The sequence below is a fragment of the Myotis brandtii genome, unplaced genomic scaffold, assembly GCF_000412655.1.
Source record: "Myotis brandtii unplaced genomic scaffold, ASM41265v1 scaffold151, whole genome shotgun sequence".
NCBI lineage: Eukaryota > Metazoa > Chordata > Mammalia > Chiroptera > Vespertilionidae > Myotis > Myotis brandtii.
In genome coordinates, this window is record NW_005355461.1 from 2,753,220 (window position 1) to 2,776,507 (window position 23,288).

The 23,288-nt window shown below is 41.3% G+C and overlaps 1 protein-coding gene across 1 annotated transcript; it reads right to left on the reverse strand.

The window, feature by feature from the left end:
• Window positions 1-19,341: 19,341 nt before the first annotated feature.
• On the reverse strand, window positions 19,342-23,272 carry HTR1B (5-hydroxytryptamine (serotonin) receptor 1B, G protein-coupled). The gene has a single exon (XM_005861455.2). It carries the CDS (start codon window positions 22,715-22,717, stop codon window positions 21,557-21,559), a length of 1,161 nt encoding a protein of 386 aa, XP_005861517.1. The 5' UTR covers window positions 22,718-23,272; the 3' UTR covers window positions 19,342-21,556.
• Between the last annotated feature and the right edge of the window lie 16 nt (window positions 23,273-23,288).

Genomic DNA, 23,288 nt, shown 5'->3' on the forward strand with positions numbered 1-23,288 from the left:
CTGCCCTGATATAAATAGTGCAGCGCCTACTGACAGCACGTAGAGGATCTGGGGTTAGCAGGCCTGTAGGCAGGAAGTGTACATCAAACTTGGTGGGGAGGCTGTGGGGAGAGTCACTGTCATATAGTGCTGGTGGATACAAACTATGAGGACAGTATTTGAAAATGTATCAAAAATCCAAGTCAAATGTCCTTTGATCCAACAGTGTCACTGCTGGGTATGTATCATGCAGGCACATATAACGAAACCACAAGTACTTGCATGTATAAAGAATTCATTTTAAATGACAATAGCAATAAATTAGAAATAATCCAAGTATCCATCTGTAGACCATTACTTGATGAAAATGTAATGCTTATCCATATGTCATATTATGAAGCTATAAAAAGATATAAGGAATCTCTCCATAAACTACAGAATAGGGCAAAATTAGGTTTATAGTTGTGAGCACGTGAAACAGAGTTTATTCTTATATTATTATTTATTAACTATTGTATTTTCCATATGAACAATGTAAACCTACTTTTGCCCCACCCTGTATACTAAGTTTCTCATGTTATTTTATTAAAGGGGGGAAAGTAGGTGCAAGAATCACTCCAAAGAGAGTAAAATACTTAGGTATAAATCTAACAAAACATGCACAGAATCCATATGCTCTAAATTATAAAATGCTGGTGATAGAACGAAAAGAAAACTAAATAATTTACGAGGCATGACATATTTGTGGACTGCAGATTCCACATAGTAAAGATGCAATTCTCCCCATATTGATCCATAGATTTAACACAATCCCTGCCAACATCCTATGGTTTTCTGTAGACATAGACAAGTTTATTCTAAAATTTATGTGAAAAAAACAAAAGAATAGCTATTTTGCTATTTTGAATAGCAAACCAATTTTAAGAGAGAAGAATAAAATGGAAGAATTACTATACTCAAGATTATGGTTTACTATAACGTTACAGTATTCAATACTTACTATAAAGTATTCAGTAGTCAAGGCTTACTATAAAGCTATAGTACTATAAAGTTACAGTATTCAAGCAATGCTATTGGTAGAGAGAACAACATATATACTGGTATCAATGAACAGAATAGAGAACCCAGAAATCACCCCATTCAAATATAGCCAACTGACTTCTGATAAAGGCACATAAGTGATTCAATACAGGAAGGATAGTCTTTTACACAAATGGTGCTTGATCAACTGGACATCATAGGCAAAAATTTGAAGGTCAACCTACAACTCACACTTTAAGTAAAAATTAACACAAATTGGGTTACAGATTTAAATATAAAACTATAACATTTTTAGAAAAAAAATGATCAAAGAAAATGTTCAGGACCTAGGAATAAAAGAGTTTTAGACTTGACACCAAAAACACAATCCAGAAAAGAAAAAAAAACAACTGAAAAATTGGATCTAATCCAAATGAAAAACTTCTACTCTGTGAAAGTCCATAGAAAGCCCATACATAAACTAGCAACAGATGGGAGAAAATATTTTCAGACTACATATCAGACAAATCCCTTATATTTAGAGTATGTCAGGAACTCTTAATATCCAACCGTAAAATAACACAAAAACAAATATCCAATTATTAAATTGGCAAAGATATTTCACCAAAGGTAAGATATAAATGGTAAATAGTCACATGCTAACATCACTAGGCATTAGGGAAATTAAAATTAAAACCTCATAAGATATTGCTGTGCATCTATCAGAATAGCTAACAGACAAAGTGAGTGCACCTGGTAAAAGAGTACATTCACTCTGGAAAATAGTTTCATAAACCTAAACATGCACATGCCATATCACCTAGAAGTTTTACTCTCAGGTATTATCCCAGAGAAATGAAAACTTATCTTAAGAAAAAACTCTGTACACAAATGCTCATAACAGTTTTATTTGCAGTAGCCAAAAATTGAAAACAACTCAAATGCTCTTCGATAGGTAAGTGGTTAAACAAAGCATGGTACATACTTATTGTGCGATACTGCACACCAATCAAAAGGAACTAGCTATTGATCCATGCAGCAATTTAGACAGATCTCAAGGGGAATATGCTGAGTGAAAAAGCCAATCTCAAAAGATATGCACTGTATGATTTCATATATATAACATTTTTGAGATGGAGAACAGATTAGTGGTTCTCAGATTTCACTAATTTTACATAAGCATGTGTAAAGTGCTTGAAATCTGAATATGCTCTATCAATTGCACTAATGTTACTTTGCTGGTTCTGATATGGTACCATATCTATGAACATGTTACCAATAGAAAAACTGGATGAAGGATATAGGGACTGCCCTCTACATTTTTGCCACTTTCTGCGCATTTATTTCCAAAAAAATTTAACTATGTGTAAGCCTATGTGTATAATATAGTACATATTGTTTTGTGGGAAGGGGGCAGAGAAAATAATATGTATATTTGGTTTTGCTAATGTATGCAAAATGGAACTTCAAAAGGATCCTAATAACTGTGGTTACCTGAATGGTATAGATAGGGGGAACTGTAGCAAATAGGAGACAGGTGTAGAAAGAAATAACATTTTTTTTTTTTTTTAGAGAGGAAGGGAGAGGGAGAGCCAGAAACATCAATGATGAGAATCATTGACCAGCTGCCTCCTGCACGCCCCCTACTGGGAATCAAGCCCGCAACCCGGGCATGTGCCTTTGCCTGGAATGGAACCCAGGACCCTTCAGACCCCTCAGTGGATAGAGACCGATGCTCTATCCACTGAGCCAAACCAGCTAGGGACCCCTCAGTGGGGTCTGTATCCACTGAGCCAAACCAGCTAGGGCAGAAATAACTTTTTTTTAAACAATATTTTGAATCGTGTTAACCTATCTTTTGTTTTAAAAATTAACTTGTTTTTATTCTAGGCATAAAAATAATTATAATAACCATACACTATCTCTACCATTCTAAAAGAACATTTAACACCAAAAAGAAAAAAAAATTAAAATGACATAGCCTTGGCAGGTATTCAAGTTTAATTAGTGTTACCTTACAAAGAGTTTGCATTGTCATTGTTATATATCTTATTTTCGTTGTTTTTTAAGGAAATTTGACCACTGGTCAGTGCTTGCCTTGAAAATGACACTGCATTAGCTCATATCAATTTTACCCAGGTGCCAGAAGGAATCTCTCCCTTTTTGGTTTGCAGTCCTGTGGTTTCAGCATATGCAAAGCATTGTTCTCTTGGACTTGAGAAAGAGAAAACAACAAAGGGATCCTTTTGGTAACCTCTACACCTCAGAATAGAACATGCCTTTCTGTGCTTTAGTGTTTCTTGGGAAACAGAATTGCGTGGTGCTATTTGTACATTTCCCAAAAAAAGAAAACAAAGACCAAGGAAAATGCCAATGCCAAAACTCAAAAGAATTCTTGAAAATAGTCAAGAGCACATGAGGGGGCCTCAATAAAAAATGCACAGGCAGCACTTAACCACAATTTATTAATGCCACATATAAAAGTAAAATGACAGCCACCTCGGATACTAATAGAAATCAATAAATGTCAATGTGTGGAGTGCTGCTATGATGGAAATCTCTGCTTCTTTATTCATCTGCTAGAACGGAGAAGAGAGAAAGGTGGTGAATTGGGCCAATAAAATATTAAAGATAGGCTGAGGTTATCTACATTCGAAAATGCATTATTCTGCTAAGTTAAAGAGCCATTTCTCTTTGCAGCTAAATGTTATCTATCAAAGTTTATTTTAATGTTAGCTGCCTATACATTTACTTTCCTCCATTGCTTCTTTCAATATATTTACAAAGCAGTGATCAGTTTAGCCGATATTTATAGGAGACTATGAAAGCAACATTAAAAGCTCTAAGTTAATAAAATTTTTAAGTACTCATGGGAACACACAATTGTGTTAGCAATTCAGCAACCTAGTGTTATTGGGGGAAGAAGGATGTCTTGAATTTCAATGAAAGCAACCCAGTGAGGCCAAGCAGAGGGTCTGCAGGAAGGGGGCAGGGAAGTAGGAAACGTCTAGGAGCATCTTACCTTTGCACACACTTTGCTTCCATTGAACCAATGTCATTACCAGCATGTCTTCCACGTTGCAGGACATACACAGCAGTCATTCCAAGAGTGATAACAGCTTACCTCTCTGCCCCAGGCACTCTTCTCCCACACCAGCTTGGCTCACTCCTCTCCCCTCAGGTTTCGTCCCCTTATGAGAGAGGCCTCCCTGGACACTGCTAACTAAAAGAGCACACACCGAGTACCAGTGTGCTTTGCAGCACGTATCGCCATTGCCTCCTAGTTCATCTTTCCTTGGTTATTGTCTGAGTCCCCCTCAGGAATGTCAGCTCTATGAGTGTAGGGATCAGACCGTTTGATTCACTTCTGTGCATCCAGTGTCAGGGTTAAAAAAAAGTGACCGATAAATCCTTCTATTTAACCCACACAATGCTTCTGTAAGTAAAAGGATGCTAAAAATAGTTAAGTAACTCACCCAATGTTACCAGCCCAATCAGTGAAAAAGTTTATAACTCAAACCCATGTTTCTGAGTTCCAAATTCTATGTTTTTCAAGCAAATCACATAGCCTTCTTTTTAAAAAATTATTTTTACTGATTTCAGAGAGGAAGGGAGAGGGAGATAGAGATTGAAACATGATGAGAGAGAATCATTGATTGGCTGCCTCCTGCACACCCCCAACTGGAGATGGAGCCCACAACCCAGGCACTTACCCTTGACCAGAATCAACCTGGGACCCTTCTGTCTGCAGGCGAGTGCTCTACCCACTGAGCCAAACTGGCTAAGGCCACAGCCTCTTATTTTGATATGAGTTACTTTAAACTGAGACAGTTTTATCAAATATTTGTGGAAATGGGACATTGTGAAGGCTAATTGTCTACCTAAAGAGAGCACATATTTTTAATTGGTTTGTTATCTATATACTAGAGGCCTAGTGCATGAATTCGTGCACCAGTGGGGTCCCTCGGCCTGGCCTGCGGGATAGGGCTGAAACCGGCTCTCTGACATCCCCCAAGGAGTCCCGGAATGCAAGAGGGCACAGGTCAGGCCAAGTGACCCCACTGGTGCACAATTGGGGCCGGGGAGGGACGTGGGAGGTTGATCAACCGGAGAGGAACCACGGGTGGGCTCCAGGGAGTGTCTGGCTCATCTTGCTCAGTCCCGATCAGCCAGACCCTAACAGCAAGTTAACCTACCAGTCTGAGCGTCTGCCCCTGGTGGTCACTGCAGGTCATAGCAACTGGACAACCGGTAGACTGTCTGCCCCCTGGTGGTCAGTGCACATCATAGTGAGCGGTGGAGCAGCCTTAGCATATCATTAGCATATTACGCTTTGATTGGTTAAATGGCTGACTGGACTACTGAACACTTAGCATATTAGGCTTTTTGGTCAGCCATTCAACCAAAGCGTAATATGCTAATGATATGCTAAGGCTGCTCCACCGCTCACTATGACGTGCACTGACCACCAGGGGGCAGACGCTCCAACTGATAGGTTAGCTTGCTGCTGGGGTCCGGCCGATCAGAACTGAGCAAGATGGGCCGGGCACACCCTGGAGCCTTCCCACAGTCCCTCCCTGGCTAGCCAACCTCCCACATCTCTCCCTGGCCCTGATAGTGCACGGGTGGGGTCCCCCGGCCTGGCCTGCACCCTCTCGCAATCTGGGACCCTTCGGGGGATGTCAGAGAGCTGGTTTTGGCCCAATCCCGCAGGCCAGGCAGAACAGGGACTCCACTGGTGCATGAATTCATGCACCAGGCCTCTAGTATAGAATATAAAAAGCCAGCAGCCAGAATGACCAAGACGGCCAGAACGACAAGTCACTATGACGCCCACTGAAGCTGTCCAACTGGCTTGATCGAGGGCAGGGCCAGCCAGCCAACCTCCTGTGGCCCCTCCCCCCACCAGCCCTGCTCTAGATCAGCCTCTGCACCCCGATCGGCCTGCAGGCCCTTCCCCCAGCTGGCCCCCACCCTGGCCAACCTCCCGCAGCCCCTACCCCCTGCCAACCCAGCCCCAATTGGCCCCCATTGTGGTGGGCCGGCTGAACCCTACCTGTGCACGAATTTGTGCACTGGGCCTCTAGTATGATTTAATTCCTCCTTAATGTGCACAAGCAAAAAGTTTTTTTTTTCCCCCAGAAATACACCAAAATATTTAAGCACATGTGTAATCAGGAATAATATGAAAACAAAACAAAAAAAACAAACTTGACCCTCCACAGGATAACCCTAGATCCTAATACAAAGACATTAATAAACCTATTAATTTAACCACACTCATATAACAATTTAGCAAACATTTACTGAGTATCTTTTATTGGTCAGATCCTATGCTAAGACCATGTAGTTACAAAGAGGAATAATTGATAGTTCCTGTTCTTAAAAGACTTAAATCCACTTAAGGATACAAAAATATAAACACAATTACAATATAATGGTATTAGAGGCTTTTATAAGTTGCTATAAAAGCAAAGGGAAGTATTAACCAGCTCTGCTTAGGAGGTAGTTTGAGCTACATCTCAGGCAATGAGTAGGCATTCCCCGTGCAATGGTAATAGAGGGAATAGCATACAGAGAGAGCCTGGAAATGGCATATGCATCCCAAAGACTAGGAAATTTAATATGTCTGGGCACCAGGTGTACGAGGAGGAACAGCTGGAGATGGGTCTATCAATGAGCATAGCAACACCACCTGAATGTTGAGAAGGTTCAGTGAGATAACCCATATAAAACCATCAGCTTAGTGTCTCACTAAGGGGGGAATAAATGCTAGCACTTGTCTTGAAATGGAGGATTTAAGAATTTTATATATCCACAATTCCAAAAGAAAAAAAAAGTCATCTGGTACAAAATAAATCCACTGTTTATCAAATAAAATTATTTATCTGGGTGCCCATGTTGTGGAAATGGCACGTGTTTATACAGAACTGTATTCAAAAGCAGAGACCCCAGGCAGCATTCTCATCTGATGTTTTCAGGGAGAACCAATATACATGACAGGGAGCTTAAGAAGTAATGAAGCGATCCTGTATTTAATTAGAACCAGCCATGATATGAACTTCACTTGCTTAGATAGCAAGTTGATTTTACGGAGAAGAGGGTGTGAGTTGGGTTTCTTTTTCCATTACTCATGACCTCAATCCTTCGGGAAATGACAAGATAATTTAATTCTCAGACACTCATTTGGGAGTGTCAATGATAAATGATTAGAAATATTGCTGCTTCAGTCTCACGGCCTTTCTTATTGGTTCTTGCTTTTCCTTCCCCTGCCTGCTTCTCCTTCTCTCCATTCAGCCTCAAGAAAGTACTTGATATTGGAGCGATAAAGCCAGTCACGAGAAAAGTAATCTTCTGTCACAACTTTCCTTCTTTTTCCCTTGTCTGTTGTTTCCCCCTAAAAAAATCTCCAGTTTAATGTTTGCATGGCAATTTCATACTTCTGTATAACTGAGAGACAACACTAATTGGTTCCATCATTTGTACCAGTCAACACAAGAAAATCGTAATTTTCCTTTCTTTGCATCTTACAATAAGGAGCTCTAAGGCTGGGCTATTGAATTACACAGTAAACAAAAATTTCCCATCATTTAACGTTTGTTCAAAGATTTAATGCTGTGGTCCACATGAACAGAAAAAAGAAAAGAAATGTGCACTTATCCAATGAATTCAATCAATGCAAACAGAAAAATCTGAATTAATTATTTAGGCCCTCAAAATATGTTGTTGTATTAATGCCTAAGTAATTTGTAAAAATTATTCTATCCGTACATGGAAACTTGGCCTTTGTTGACACAGTTGTTCCTAACAAAAATCCTTTTGTATTCTAATAGAAAAAGTGCTTGAGTTATTTTGCAAGTGAGTAAAGGAAGATACGTTGGGTAGTTATGTCTGTCAGCCATATCTGAGAGGATATAAATGCTTCATTACATAGAGCAAGGATCAGAAAGCACCACCTTTGGGGCCGGAATGAGGTATTTTTCTCTTTTTTAAAATATCTTTTTATTGATTTCAGAGAGAAAGGGAGAGAGATAGAAACATCAGTGATGAGAGAGAATCATTGATTAGCTACCTCCTGCATGGTCCCCTCACCTCCCGTTGGGGATGGAACCCATAACCTGGGTATGTGCCCTAATTAGGAATCAAACTGTGACCTCCTAGTTCATAGGTCGACACTCAACCACTGAGCCACACCAGCCAGGCCAGAGTGAGGTCTTTTGCCAGTAGGATTTTACTGTCTCTACTTCTGCACCTATGAAACTCCTACCTACATGGGGTGCACTTCCCTCCCACCCTAGGGCCATGGCCTTGCCAAGCATCTGTCCTGGCTGCCTTAGGCTTTCCTCCATACACTTTCATTTTGTTCATCATAACTTCATTCCTTTAGAACAGGGGTGGGGAATGTCCAGCCGGTAGGCCGCATAAAGCCCACGAAGTCATTTGGGCTGGCCCTGCCAAGGCATTAGGGGTGAGTTAATTAAATGATTGACCAAATATAGCAGGCTAATTTTTAAGTTGATAATTTTGTATGCCCCATGAATGATGTTATAAATACCAAAATGGCCCTTGGCAGAAAAAAGGTTCCCCACCCCTGCTTTAGAACAATCTTTCCTCCCTACCCTGTGCAGAAGTACAGTAGGCATTTCTAAAAGGAAAATGTAATTCCGTGGGAGACCAATGTATGGAAATTTGTATCTAAAACACTTCATGGCAATAAAACTGCAATTGTGCAGAAAACTTAAAAAGTGCAAAACTTTGCATTTTGGTGCTAACTGAGTATGTAGCTCTTATGTACCATGACCCTTAATTATTACCTTTGCTATTGAAAATTTGCCTAGAATGTATTAGCACACTTTTCCTCTTGAGTATGTAATGTCACTTCATCTTTTTTGATGATTCAGTATCTTGCAGTACCTTATGAAGAACCCATAGACAGTTTCTCTCTCTCCTTTTGTTTAATCCCCACTCGAGGATATTTTTTCCATAGAATTTCAGAGAAAGTGGAAAGGAGAGAGAGAAGCAGAGAGAAACATTGATGTGAGAGAGACATAAAGATTGGTTGCCTCCTGCACACGCACCTTACCGGGCCCGAGATGGACCCTGCAACAGAGGTACATGCCCTTGACTGGAATCGAACCCATGACCCTTCAGTTGGCAGGCTGATACTCTAACCACTGAACAAAACCAGGTATGGCTTTTTTGTTAATCCTCACCCAAGGATATTTTTCCATTGATCTCCACAGAGAGTGGGAGGGAGGGAGGAGGAGAGAGTGAGAGTGAGAGAAACATCTCTGTGATAGAGACACATTATTTGTTGCCTCCCACATGTGCCTGACCAGGGCGGGTATGTAACCTGCAACCCAGGTCCTTGCCCTTGTCTGAGAATCGAATTCCATGACCCTTAGGTGCATGTGGGGGAGGATGGTCTATCTGTGGTTGAAAAATAGTTTACTGAGCATTATCATGCAAAGTAAAACATTCATCTATTCATTCACTCACACATTCATTTACTGATCACTTAAGGATCTCCTACAAAGTGTGAGGCACTGTGCCAGACCCTGAAATGCAATGGTGAATAACCTTAAAATCTCTTAGAGCCCTAGCTGGTTTGGCTCAGTGGATAGAGTGTTGGCCTGCGGACCAAAGGGTCCCGGGTTCGATTTTGGTCAAGAGCACATGCCTGGGTTGCGGGTTCGATCTCCAGAAAGGAAGAACTTGAAGGCTAAATTCGCCTTTATACTCTCCTAAGGTAGGGTTGAACTTTCTTGAAAACCCACTGATAAGCTTGCAACATCATGGTCCACATGAGACGAGAGAAAGACTGCAAAGACAGCATAAAGATGAGTCAATGCTTTGGTCTAGGTCGGATCAGGAAAAGCTTCTCAGAAGTGATGGCAAGTGAACTTGGACTTAAGAGGTAAGGAGGGGAAGGGTGCATTCAGCCACATTTTTTCAATCATCCTGCATTGTATACTCCCTGTTAACAATGATTCCTAACTTTGTTTTTTAACCAAGGCCTTCATAAAGAATTTAATAAAAACTCTTGTCTGTTACATTTAAAAAGTGGTCAAAGTGGCTAATTATATATATATAACTACAACTAAAAGAAAAAACACCTTGTCCAAAGAAAATATGCAAATACACACAGACTCAAAAATAGGTAATTTGGGGGGGATCCAAAGATTCCCGGAAGGCCACTTTGGCATTTCTGGAGATTCAGGGATACCCACCCCACTAAGAATCTGGGTATTCACAAGAGCAAAGGCAGTTATTTGATATGTCTACATCGTGTACAAGAGAATATTTGGCAATTATCTAGATAGTCTCATCAAAATGGTGGCAAGAGAAATCATTTAGATTTCTAAGTAAACCTCCTGCTAAGATTTCTAATTTGACTGTGTACCCCAGTGGTTCTCAACAGAGTTAAGATTGCCCATCAAGGGACATTTGCCAATATATTTTCAATTGCCTGGTGGTGGTGATGGTGGTGGTGGGTGGGTGGGGGTGTGCTAATAATTAGAGAGTAGACACCAGGCATGGTGGTGAACATCCTAAAATGCACAAGACAGCCCCACTCCTGACCAAAATGTCAACAGTGTCAACGTTGAAAAAACCTGGTCTGCATTAATTTAGTTGCTCAGATAATTTCTGTGAGAAAGGATTGGTCACCTTCAAAATTAATTATATAGAAAAACAAGGAAATAATCTCTCTCTCTCTCTCTCTCTCTCTCTCTCTCTCTCTCTTTCTCTCTCTTTCTCGGACTATCATCTTCATGTTCTTTGGTTTTTATAATTATACAATATATTTACTGTTTCTTTTGAGAAAAAAGACCAGTTTTAATTAAAATAATAAAAATATCAAATAACGCAGTGTTAAAGCCTAGTTTTTGTTCTACTTTTGGTCTAAAATAGGTCTCAGGCAACATCTCATAAAGGCAGGGGATCTCCTGTGTGGAATGGAAGGAATGGGGCCAACCCTTCCGCCCAGCAGTGCGAGCCTGCGGCAGTTGCTATAGCAAATATCTGTGTTTTATGAACATGACTGGCTAACGCAAGCGGTCAGAAATGAAAACAGACTTGATTAAATGCAGACTTAGGGACCTTTACAATTATTTCAATGCCTCTGGACAGTGGTCTGGGTTATCGTGGACAGATAAGTGCTTGGTATACGCTTGTGGGACTGGGACTGCCTCTACATGAGGCCAGGGATGCAGGCTGCCCTGTGTCTGCGAGTTTCCCTCTTCCAAGTGCACCCTGGCCAGCCACCTTTCACATGAAGGAGCCCCTAGTGATCATGGAAAGCATGCTCATGGTTCTAAAAAAACTGAAACCTTACAGAAACATAGTATAAAGTACAAGCATGCTGTTATCTAAGCAAACTACAGTTACTATGCAATGTAATCCTCTTAAAAATATTTTCAAGGTAGATCTTATTAGCTCCATTTTAGAGATGGGAAAACTGACATTTACATTAACAAGCGTGTCCCAAATTGCATACTAATAAGAAAAAAACAGGATTTTAAACAGTTCTGCTGACTCAAAAATTCCATGGTCTTTGGATAGACACCTGGCGCGTTTTGTCTGAACAGAAGGAAGCCAGCATCCGGTAGACGCCTACCATGTTTCAAGCACTTTGGGGATTGAGCTTTTCTCATAACAAATCTGTGAAGAAGACACTATTTTTGACACATTAACAGATGAAGAAATTAATGCTCGGTGAGTGAAGCTCATACAGCTGACAAGTGGCAAATCTTGAATTTGAACTAAGGTCAGCCTGGTCTGGATTCCAGTTCCAAAATTGGACACTTTCTGTGTCATGTGTTTTTGTTTGTTTGTTTGTTTCAACTAAAAGTAGATGCTAATTCAAAGAGAGAGGGCAACAAGTATTTGGGGCAGAGTTTTCTCTAATTGTTGGGTGTGTTTTTTCCATCCAAAACTGAGGCAATTCCACAGCCTCGCAAACTCAGTACTGTAATGTTTACTCCTTAATAAAAGCAAATCCTTTCCCCCCTTTATTTTATTTTGTTATTTTTTTCCATCACCATTTATCCCTGATGTGCCCTCTTCCCTCCCCACCACAGTCACCACACTGCTGTCCTTGGAAAAAAAAAAGAAAAAGAAAGAAAAAACCCAAGTCATGGACAAAGCAAACATTTCTTAAAATGCCTACTCTAAATGTATTGTTTTAAAGTCAGTTTTGTGATTACTGGTAAGTTTCTGTCTTCATGGTTTATTGGTGTGTTGTGGGTGGTAGTGCTCAGGATGAGGAAGGCACATAGAAATAACCCTAATATTTGAAAACATCTTATTTCTTGCTGAATTTACTTTTCACTCATAATTTGATTCCATGTAAAAATAGGCATAAAGCCTCAAGTACCCAAGTTTTAATATGTACATCGTCAGTAACTTTCCATAAGAGAGAACTACCTCCTGCCATGCATTACTCATCACAGCAGAAGCCTCTATATTTAACACTGCCATAGCCAGCCGTTTAAATGTACATTTTTACACATACTGACACCCCTGGAAGGGGTCAGTGGGCATGGCATGTACCTAGGTTGGTCAAGATTGTAGTCACGCAGGGAGAGACAGGAATTTGGGAGGAGACCAAGCAAGAAACCTGTGTTTCCTGAGACAACACTGCACCCACAGATAAATCCCTAAAGTTCTTGAAAAGCTTCGGATCAGCATTTAGAAACACCATTCTCAAAGACTAAGTGAAACGGACCTAAAAAAGCAGTTTCCTTTCAAAGTCTGATTAGAAATTATTCAACTGGGGCTGTTGCCATAATTCTCTAAACCACAGAACTGGATGAAATTGTTGTAATACCTTGCTCATGATCATGATGATAACACAATTATTAAAAAAGCAATTATTCCGACTTCCTGATAATGTTATGAGGACTAATGCTGGAGGGCAGTTCTGTAAAGTATGTGGCTCAGAGTAAGTGCTTGAAAGTGCTTGCTTCCTCTTCAACCTCTGCCCCTTTGAAAGTAAAGTAGTTAAATTCAGAGCAATGTGTCTTTGCTAGAATCCAACTCTAAGCATCGTGATTGTACATGGAGGAGACAAAAGACTTTAAACTATGTCTTGTACTCTAGAATAAAAACCTGCTTGGACACTGACACTATTCATTTAACTTCAAAATCTCAAGTGAAAAACTGAAAGGTAGGGTCCTTTGTGAAGTAGGATCCTTTGATTCTTATTCCCTATCCAGGCTTAGGAAACTCAATAATGTCTCTAGTTTTAGGGAAGGGTGCCAAAAAATTGACAAAAATTTCTCATAAAAAATTTAAATTACTTTCGCTGAAAAAGAAAAACAGCAACAACAAAAAACCTCTAGGAATAAAAAAAAAAATAGGGAGGGGCTTTTCATGAAATCAAAAGGCTGCCAGATCACTGCTCTAGGATAGTGCCTCTAAAATGCAATAAAAATAAAATAGGTGGAAAGCACACCTCTGACACCTATGATTAAATAGTTACTTGTGTTCACAAAAGATAATATCTATATAATATGCAAATGTGTTTGGGGGTATGGGTGTGCATGTTAACAGCAGGAAGTGAAGTGGGCTAAGTGAGCTAGATTACCAAGGAAATGATGCCACCTGCCACGTGTTGACAATTGTTATTTATTTGCTTTATTTACTATTTTATCATTTGTTTTGTATTTTTAGATAATTATATACAGGAGTGGGCAAAAGTAGGTTTACAGTTTTTCATATGGAAAATAGTACAATAATCTATATATATAAAAGCCTAAGCACCCGTCCAATTGGTAGCTATGATGCGCATGACCACCAGAGGGCAGATGCTCAACACAGGAGCTGCCATGCTGCGGTGACTTGGCAGCTGTGGTTCTCGGGTGACACACCTGGAACCAGAGAGGAGGGAGCCCGATTCCAGGTGAGTCACCCAAGAACCACCCTCTCGAAATTTGGGACCCTTTGGGGGATGTTGGAGAGCTGGTTTCAGCCCAATCCCAGCAGGCCAGGTCGAGGACCCCACAGGTGCACGTGCACTGGGCCTCTAGTAAATAAAAATCCAAAAATAAACTTTATTTTGCCTACTCTGAACTGTAAACCTATCTTTACCTCTCTCTCTCTCTCTCTCTCTCTCTCTCTCTCTCTCTCTCTCTCTCATGTGGAGGTGAGGTGAGGGCAAGGGGCAGGGGAGGCTATGCCCCTGGGAGGAGTGGATGTGCCATCCACTGGGCACCGGCTAAATAGAGGGGGGGGGGGAAATGTAACAGGTGGTTAATTTTTGGATTCCTTAACCATTTTAGTTTATTCTGTAACATTAAAAGATATATACCTGGATTTCCTTGGCTTATTCAAGAAAGTTGGTGTAATCATAGAAAATGTTAATAAAGGAATTTTACAAATGCTAAAAAAAAAAAAAAAAAGACAATGCCCTTATTTGGAAATTATGTAAAAACTGAGGTCTGAATCTGTGGGTCACACTTTACTGATTCAGATCTGGAAATAAGCTGTTTGCTTTAGGGTAGACTGAAGATTCCGAGCATCTGGGATAAGCAGGTAAGGGGAAACAATTAAGAACTGCTGAAGCTGAGACATGAATATCAGGTAAACAAGTCAAGAAAACACAACCTATTGTACATTAAAAAGCACATTTTCTCATTTGCAAGTTTGATGTTGGTTTTATTTTTGTTGTTTGGGTGTTTTAAAAGATATGTTCTTAGGAAATCTCCAATGCTTTATAAGCAAGTGATATTTTCCTGTAGATCCTTATTACTCAAAGTGTGGTCCATGGAATAGCATCATGGGCATCTCCCAGGAGCCTGTCAGGAATGCAGAATCTCACCCTGGCCCTATTGAAATAGAATCTGCATTTTAACCAGCTCCCCTGCTGATTGTTATGTCCGTTACATTGTTAGAAGTACCGCGGTTAAAAATCAAATCCACTTGAATTCTGTTTCACTTATGGACCCCCTTCACATCCACAGATCCCACACATCCCAGCATTACTCTAAGAGCTGGGATCTTACCCTGGTCACAAGTCAGAATTACCTGAGGAGAATTCTTAAAATAAGAATATTGGGCCCCGCTCCAGAAAATATAATTAAATTAGTCTGAGACATGGCCTGAGCAAAGGTATTCAAAGCTCTCCTGATAAATAAAATTTGCAGTCAAGGTTGAAAACAATTGCATTATCCCATTTAATTTTTACCTGCAAACACAGAGGTGTGTGTTATTAGATTTACAGAGGAACTTGCTCATGATTAGAAAACATGGATTTAAACTCAGTTCTTTCTTACTTCAAAGGCTTGTTCTTGCATTTTAAACCTATCAATGTGTGTGAATGTGGGGCGGGGGGCCTTCATACCGGTAGCTGATGCCAAACTCCCACTCTGTGAATAGCCCAACATGCTATACTCCTTGGGAAAGACTCTGAAGAGCAGAAAAAGGAGAATGGGCTCACGAACCATACAGTCAGGCAAGACTGGGATGAAAAGATGAAGAGCCACAAAACAGCTCCCCCACAAAATCAAATCAGCCCAATGCTGAACTCACTGAGATTATTCAAGGAAATAAGCATGACAGGGAGAGCTGTAGGTCTACATACATGATCACAAACTGGATTCCCAAGTGGGTTTAGAGGAGACAACCAAAGTGTTTACAAAAGTCCCCTGAGCACAGCTCCTGGACCAAGTAGCCAGGCCTTTGTGAACTGCCCCACTTCTGCAGCCCCATCACTACACTTGAGAGCAAGAAATATCCTGAAATCTCATTATCCCAATATGGACTGACCCATCCACAGTCCATGTGTGGAATGTTCCCACAGAGTCAGGGAGGATGTGACTCACGCCCTCATGCATCATTTAAGCAAGCTATGGGTAGATTCTTTTAAGCATTTACCATAAATGGATCTCTATATCACCATCTGTTCACTTTAAGTACAAGAAATATTATAAGACCATTCTTGTCATTTAGTTAGTAGTTTTGAAAAGGATTTTTCCTATCTTTTGAAATATGTGCAACTAAGTCAAAAAGAAATGGGCATTTTTCTTTTACAAACTATGCTTGGACTAGCGTTAAGGCATTCTCTTTGCAGCTCCAGGGACTGGTTGGTTCTATCTCAAGGAGCATTGAAAATCCTAGCATAATCCTAAAATGTGGATGTTGACATTAAAAGTTCAATTTAACTGACAGATGTGTGAAATGTCACAAAGAAGCTCCCCATTGTGCACAATGAAAATGCTGAGATGTTATGGAAGAGCACAATAATGCAGCATGGGGCAAAAGTAGGTTTACAGTTGTCCATATGGAAAATAATACAATCATTAATAAATAATAATACAAGAACAAACTATGTTTCCAGTACTCACAACTGTAAGCCTACTTTTACCCCACCCTATATAATAGTTATTTTCTCATTTGATATGATCCATTTCTGACACAGAAATTTATTTTTGTGATACATAAGATTATACTCACATTTATATATGCCTGTTTTTAAAGTAAATGCCAAAATTACACAGACTTGAAAGTCGTCCTTTTGGGGAAAACTGACATACAAACACACCTTACTTCTGTGCAAAAAAGCAGCCCTCTCTTTAAAGAAATGGTAAGTGGCCAGTGTTCTACCTTTGAACTATGGCCATATCAACCTCAAACCAATGAAATGTTGAAAAACACAGTAATAAGAAAAACATAGTAGTGAAAGATACATTTAAGTAATAATTAATTCTCTTTATTTTTGATATAAATTGTTTTCTATTCTCTGACTTTACCCAGTGCCACCATAACCAAAGGTTGCAATGTTTTAAATACTAAGATTTTAGCCCACCCAGTGTTGCTCAGTGGTTGAATATCGACCCATAAACTAAGAGGTCACAGTTCGATTCCTAGTAAGGGCACATGCTTCGGTTGCTGGCTAGACCCCCAGAAGGGGGCGTGCAGGAGGCGGATGATCAATGATTCCCATCATTGATGTTTCTATCTTTCTATCCCTCTCCCTTCCTCTCTCTGAAATCAATGGAAACATATTTTTTTAAAAAAATACTAATATTTTAGCATTACTCCAGAACTAGAGATGAATAAGAAAATTCAGGTTGTATACATAAAGAACAACATTAGGTGTGTTCTAGGGATCTTCTACCTGACTTTGCAGTTCTGAAAAATCTGCTATTTTAAATAAATGATAAGCCCTCTTTCCCTTGGCTCTTGGATGCAGAGGCATTAATACCGTGTCCCAGAAGGAGTTTGAGGTTGGGAGTGGTGAGCATTCCCAGCCTCTAAACAACTCAGAGGCACTCTGCCCCCTGGTGGACTGTTCAAGGATGAGCCTTGATGAAAGGTGAAGAAGCTTCACTTCCCACACCCTCCCCTTACCAGCCTCTTTGCTTCTGTAAACTCCAGTAGATGCCTCAGTTGAAAGCTTTTGCCCTCACTAATTACACATTAGTTTGGATCAACAATTTCCTTTTAAATAATGTAAAATCCCTGGACTACTTAATCAGCTCTGTACTGGTAAAATAAGAAAATTAAATCAACACATTTTCATGGATTATTAGGGCTTTGCATGGGGAATGAAAAAGTAGAGAAGCTGAAAATGAGACACTGAGAAAAGATGTAGATGCGGTGAGGGACTTTGGATTCTTGGAAGACAGCTGCAAACCTCTAGAAAAGGACAAGGAAGGAGAGATTGGGTAAATAAGAGGCTGATGCTATAGGAAATGAAATATTTGGCAATTTCCTCTAGGCCACTAGAGCTACTATAAACCAGCCTAAGGGGTAAATGTGAAAGGTTCCAAACCTCAGTCACTTTTAGTTTAGTTACGTTTCTCCCATTCAGTCTTGTCTGATCTCCCCTAGCCCAACTTCTGGTAAATAGTGCTCAGTGTTTCCATGCTACAAGGGGTTCTGTATCCTCAAGGGAGGCAATGGGGAAATACTGGCTAAAGAGGAGGTATCGTTTGCTGAGATCCAAAAAGGTTTCAGGTATTATGATGGATGCTTTACGTGTATAGTCCCTAGCCCTTGTAAGTAGACTACACTTGAGGTGAACAACACAGCTATAACATGCTCTATTTGCAATCAAGCCTAGCACTTTCTGATTCCAAAAGCCATTTTTCTGGGGACTTCTCCAGTCCCCAGATGAGTCACTTTCTTCCTCTTACGTCTCCACCAAGCCAGCTTCTAATCCAGCTCCTCCTTTTCCTTTTTCTGTATTTCAAGCACCATACAGTACCTTGAAATCTTATTACCTAGCCTAGAGACTGAATAGAACCTCTAGAATCCGGATCTGGAAAACTCTCATGATAATGAACCTGACTTACCCTCTTTGCAGAATGTGAGATCACAATCTGTCTATTTCCTTTTAAATTCTTCCTACAGATATTAACTATATCCCCCAAATCATAGTGATAATGCCAGTCCTCCTCGGTATCATTTGTCCTCAATTATTCTCTCTCGAAGGCTCAAACTCCTGAATGCAACCCAAAATACAATGAACCAATCTTTTCATAGTAATAGAATTACTACCCAAAGCTTGTTAGAACACAAAAAAGGACTTTTATTATTTTCCTAAATTTCATTTCCAATTACACATTTGTTGAAAGGTGGAATACCAAAGGCAACTTTCAATCACAACAACTCCATCAAAAACACATAATCTGAGAAGTTACTGTTTGAGTGAATTATAGTCCTTTTTAGGGTTTCCTGGTTAAAGAAGATTAAAACTAAGATAATAGAGAGAGAACGTGAAGATTATTGTTCTGTTGGAAATTTGTTGAACTCAACAATTCATTCATGGGTGCAGTGTCCATTTTTAAAAAGGAAACTCTAAAATTCCTAGAAACACAAGACAATATTCATATTTTTGGATGAGTATACATTCATATATTTCTGTGAAATTTTGTGCAATTAAACAACATGGAAAATGTTATTTATTACAACAGCCAATGAAAATATATTTTCATTTCTATATAAGTTAGACATTTCCATCTCCCATTTATGTTCTGCAAAAAAGCCATGTATCTAGTTTATGAAACAACTATACTATAGGCAGCAGTAACTGAAAAGGAGCTTAACAGTCTTAACTACATACCCCTGGGATGAATGATACACTTTGCATAATCATGTGCAATGCCAGATGATGTTTATACGAGGGTTTGCAAGCTTCTACTTCACATAATATGCCCCAAATCCAGTCAGTTCAGCCAAATAGTCAAGCAAAAATTGAAGTGGGTAATCTACAAAATGGCAAACAGTTCCTTTGACTAAATTGACCATGTTCTGTTAATAAGAGGACACAGTCACTGTAGGTGCCAAATAAAGAAATCATTTGTAAGTGGCTATTGGTTTCTACTAATTTTTTCCCTTTTAAGGTCCTAGAAGTTGACTGAATTGCTTCTTAGGCCCAAAGAAAGCACAGCTGCATAAACAAAAACAAGCATAACATAAAAACAAATACCATGCTTTATGCACATTCCTATAGGTAGTAAGCTAGATTTCTCCATAGGAGAAATGTCACAAAATGAAAAAAAAACAAAGAAACCTGGGGATACAAAAGAAATATAGGAGCATCTAGTTCCTAAAAGTTTATCTTACTCCAGTAACTGGTGTAAATGTTCATCAAAATTCCCTTTTTTATTTAGTTGACCTGCAAAACTTGGAATAGTATATTTTCAAGAGTCATTACCCCAGAGTGAAGGTCTGCATAGTAGGCAAACAGTGCACTTCAGACCTATACATCTACTGTCTCACAGTCTGGACTGAAGAGCTTCAAGCAGGGAGTGAATTCATTTTACAAAGACAAACTTGCTTCTGCAGACACAAGGTAGCAACTGCAGGTAGCTCTCTGAAGAAGGGAATGTAAATCTTCTTTGGCATATTAAATGGTCCATATACATTTCACTTTTTTCTGTGTAGACGGTCCTTCAGGGCTACTCCTTTTTTATTTAGATAATGCATTTTTTTTCATCTTTTAGTGTATAAATCTTGCCCTGTGTTAGAAAGTCGTTAGAGTGAATTGGGATAAGAGTAAGTATTGTTGCAATTTTAAAAGACATAAATTTAAAGTATTACTGCTATTATATTCATTGAGGTATCAGGTCAGTGACAGATTTCTGAGGTGCCAAGGCTTATCAGTTTCTTGATTACCTAAAAAGTTTGAGATTTGGTTCCATGAATTACCAGCTCAATTTTAGTTTATCGAGGATTTTCTAAAGTTCTTGCATGTCATTTTCTAGTGATCTTTGTTCCTACCCAAACTTCAATAGAAAGGTAAAAGAAACAAGCTTTTTTTTTTTCCTTTTGATATAGTTTTTGGGGTTCTTACTGCATTTTGAAGATTTTTGGAGAACCAAGCAAGTTGTCTTGGTCACTTTATATGTTAGCACACAAATGAATTACAGATGGGAAGGAGAGTGCAAATGACTATCAGAAAAAAGTCTCATGCATTTAAGATTTTTTTACAAGTCAAAATATACATCCTCCTATTGCCCTTCATTCCTTAATAAGAACCATTCCTATTCATCAGTCTCCCTCACATATCACTGAATTGGATAAGGAATAAAGATGCATTTCTTGTTAAGGAGCAGTATATATCTAATATCATCAGTTTAATCTATTGCATTAATAAGAATTAGAGCAGCTTGGGCTGAGTCACCCATCATATCCTCCACTTATGGGGATTTCAATGTGTAAAATGGCTGGTACATGAAATTAGGAGGGAAAAAATAAAGCAATCTGCAGATTTTGGCACTAGCACACGTAATGTTTTGTTTGAGTTGTCAGAACTGTGGTTTGAAAAATCACTAAGTAGGAATTTAAAAATCACAAATCTGCAGAAAACAAACAATCATAGGTGTTGGTTCTCTGTTTAACGCTCTCTCCCCATCTCCCTTCCACCCACCCATCCCATATAGTTTCAATTGTAATAAAAATAGAGATCTTAACATCAGAACTTTGCTGTTAACTCTTCAAGGTTTCTCTGTACCCCCCAAGCCACACATAGGGTTTGAAGCACCAAATCCACCAGTTTCTCCAACCAAGGTCAAATAAACACAAACTGAAGACTGAAGGATGCCAACGTAACTGTTCTTAAATGAGGCTGTAACACAAAGTTCTCCCCAAAACACAAGGTATTAAGTGTCTAGTTCAAGTACTGCCAGGCTGTATGCATCTGTCTCAGACAGGATCCAGACAACAACTAACATGTATCACCGCTCCTAGAGGGCATCGTCCATTACGCCCGAGCAGGGCAGGGGTCACCTCTCCATCATAGATTTTTAAAAGTCGCAAACCCCGCCTTGTGACTGGCTGCCGCAGGGCCAGTGCTGAACCTGGGGTTTGAGGGTAGAAAGTCAGCCTCCTCCTCAGCAGGGAAGCTCTATCTTTAGTTTGCACAGTTCTCCTTTCCGTGCTCTCTCTCCAGGGGCTGTCCTGGCTTCTCGGGATCCATTGCCCTTGCCCAGTAGATAGCGCCTCGCTCCGACCCGGTAACAGTGAAAGAAGAGTCGACCTACCTGTGGAACCAGACACAACATGGTCCCCAAAGGCCACTTGGGTGACCCCCAGTGCAATGGACAAGTCAACTTGTGCATTTAAAGCGGACCAGTTTATGGAACGCTTGTTTGAAGTCCTCATTGAACATGGTATAGATAATGGGGTTAATGAGGGAGTTGAGATAGCCCAGCCACGTGAAGAAGTCGAAGATGGCCTGGTGGAACCAGCATGCGTTTCTGCAGATAGGCATCACTAGGGAGATGATGAAGAAGGGCAGCCAGCACACAATGAACGCTCCCAAAATGATGCCCAGGGTCTTGGTGGCTTTGCGCTCCCTAGCGGCCATGAGTTTCTTCTTCTCCAGCAGGGCGTCGGAGACTCGCACTTTGACTTGGTTCACGTACACAGGAGACCCCGATTCGCTGGGCAGGTCGGGGGCACGCGAGTTAATGGAGGTGACAGAAGACGTGGACCCAGGGGAGTCGGTGATCAGCTGGGCTCGGGTCAAACGTTTGCCGGTCTTGTTGGGAGTCTGTTTCAAAATCCGGGAGCGGGCTTCCATGTAGATGCGGCCGTAGAGGGCGATGAGGAGCAAGGTGGGGAAGTAGAAAGCGCCCACCGTGGAGTACACCGTGTAGAGGATGTGGTCGGTGTTCACCACGCACTCCTCCTCGGCCTTGGCCTGGCGCCAGAAGAAGGGTGGCAGCGAGATGGAGATGGAGAAAACCCACACCAGCACGATCATGACCGCCGCCCTCTTGGGAGTCCTTTTAGCCGAGTACTCCACGGCGTCCGTGATGGCCCAGTAGCGGTCCAGGGCGATGACACAGAGGTGCAGGATGGAAGCAGTGCAACAGGTGATGTCCGACGAGAGCCAGAAGTCGCAGACCACCTGGCCCAGGGTCCAGCGGCCGGCGACCGTTTGCAGGGTGCTGATGGGCATCACCAGGATGGAGACGAGCAGGTCCGTCACCGCCAGCGAGGCGATCAGATAGTTGGCCGGGGTATGTAGCTTCCGCGTCCGGTACACAGTGGCGATCACGAACGCGTTGGAGAAAGTGGTGGCCAAGGTGATGAGCGCCAGCAGCAGGACCAGTAGGACTTTCCAGGGCAGGGCGACGGAGTCCTGGTACACATAGTCCGGGGAGCTGCAGTTGTGGGAGGGAGCAGTGGAGAGGTTGGCTTGAGAAACCCCTGTTTGGGAGCCCGCGAGCTGCGGGGCGCACTGAGCGCCGTTCTTCTCCATGCCTCTCCTCGCCCTGGCTCCGGAGCGCAGCTCTGAAGCATGGAACGGATGTGGGAGAGAAGGAAGGACCGCGGAAGAGACCGCAGTCCTGCCCCTGGTTGCTAGTTAGTTTCGTAGGCTCCTCAGCTATTCTTCCACCCAGGTTTCCAGCTTGAAACTAGAGGTCAAGGGCGCGGCAGCCGAGCTAGGCGAGCGCGTCCCCTGCACTTGCAGTGCGCCCGGCGCTGCCTCCGCGTCTCTGGCTTGCGCTTCTCCACTCCCGGGCTTGCTAAGGACTAGCCCACCGCGCGGCGCTCCGCTCCGGCTTCCACCCGGGCATCTAGTGGAGGAGGGCGAGGTATTGTTTGAGGAGGGAGCATGAGCCAGGTGGGGTCTCTTACCCCAAATGCTCGGGCATTACCTAACCCGGGCGCTCCTTGAGCTGCAGAATCGGCCCACAGGAGTTTCCTAGCTGTGGAGACCAGAGCGGACAGGCCCGCTAGGAGTCCCGGTCCTGCATTCCCGCTCCCCCTCCCCAGGCTGTGGCAGTTTCCTGCGGCGGCTGCGGCCGCCAGAGTTGGGTGGGGTGAAG

What these genes read in the sequence shown, in the direction of transcription:
- HTR1B (XM_005861455.2), bottom strand. Translation starts at nt 22,717, where the DNA reads ATGGAGAAGAACGGCGCTCAGTGCGCCCCGCAGCTCGCGGGCTCCCAA.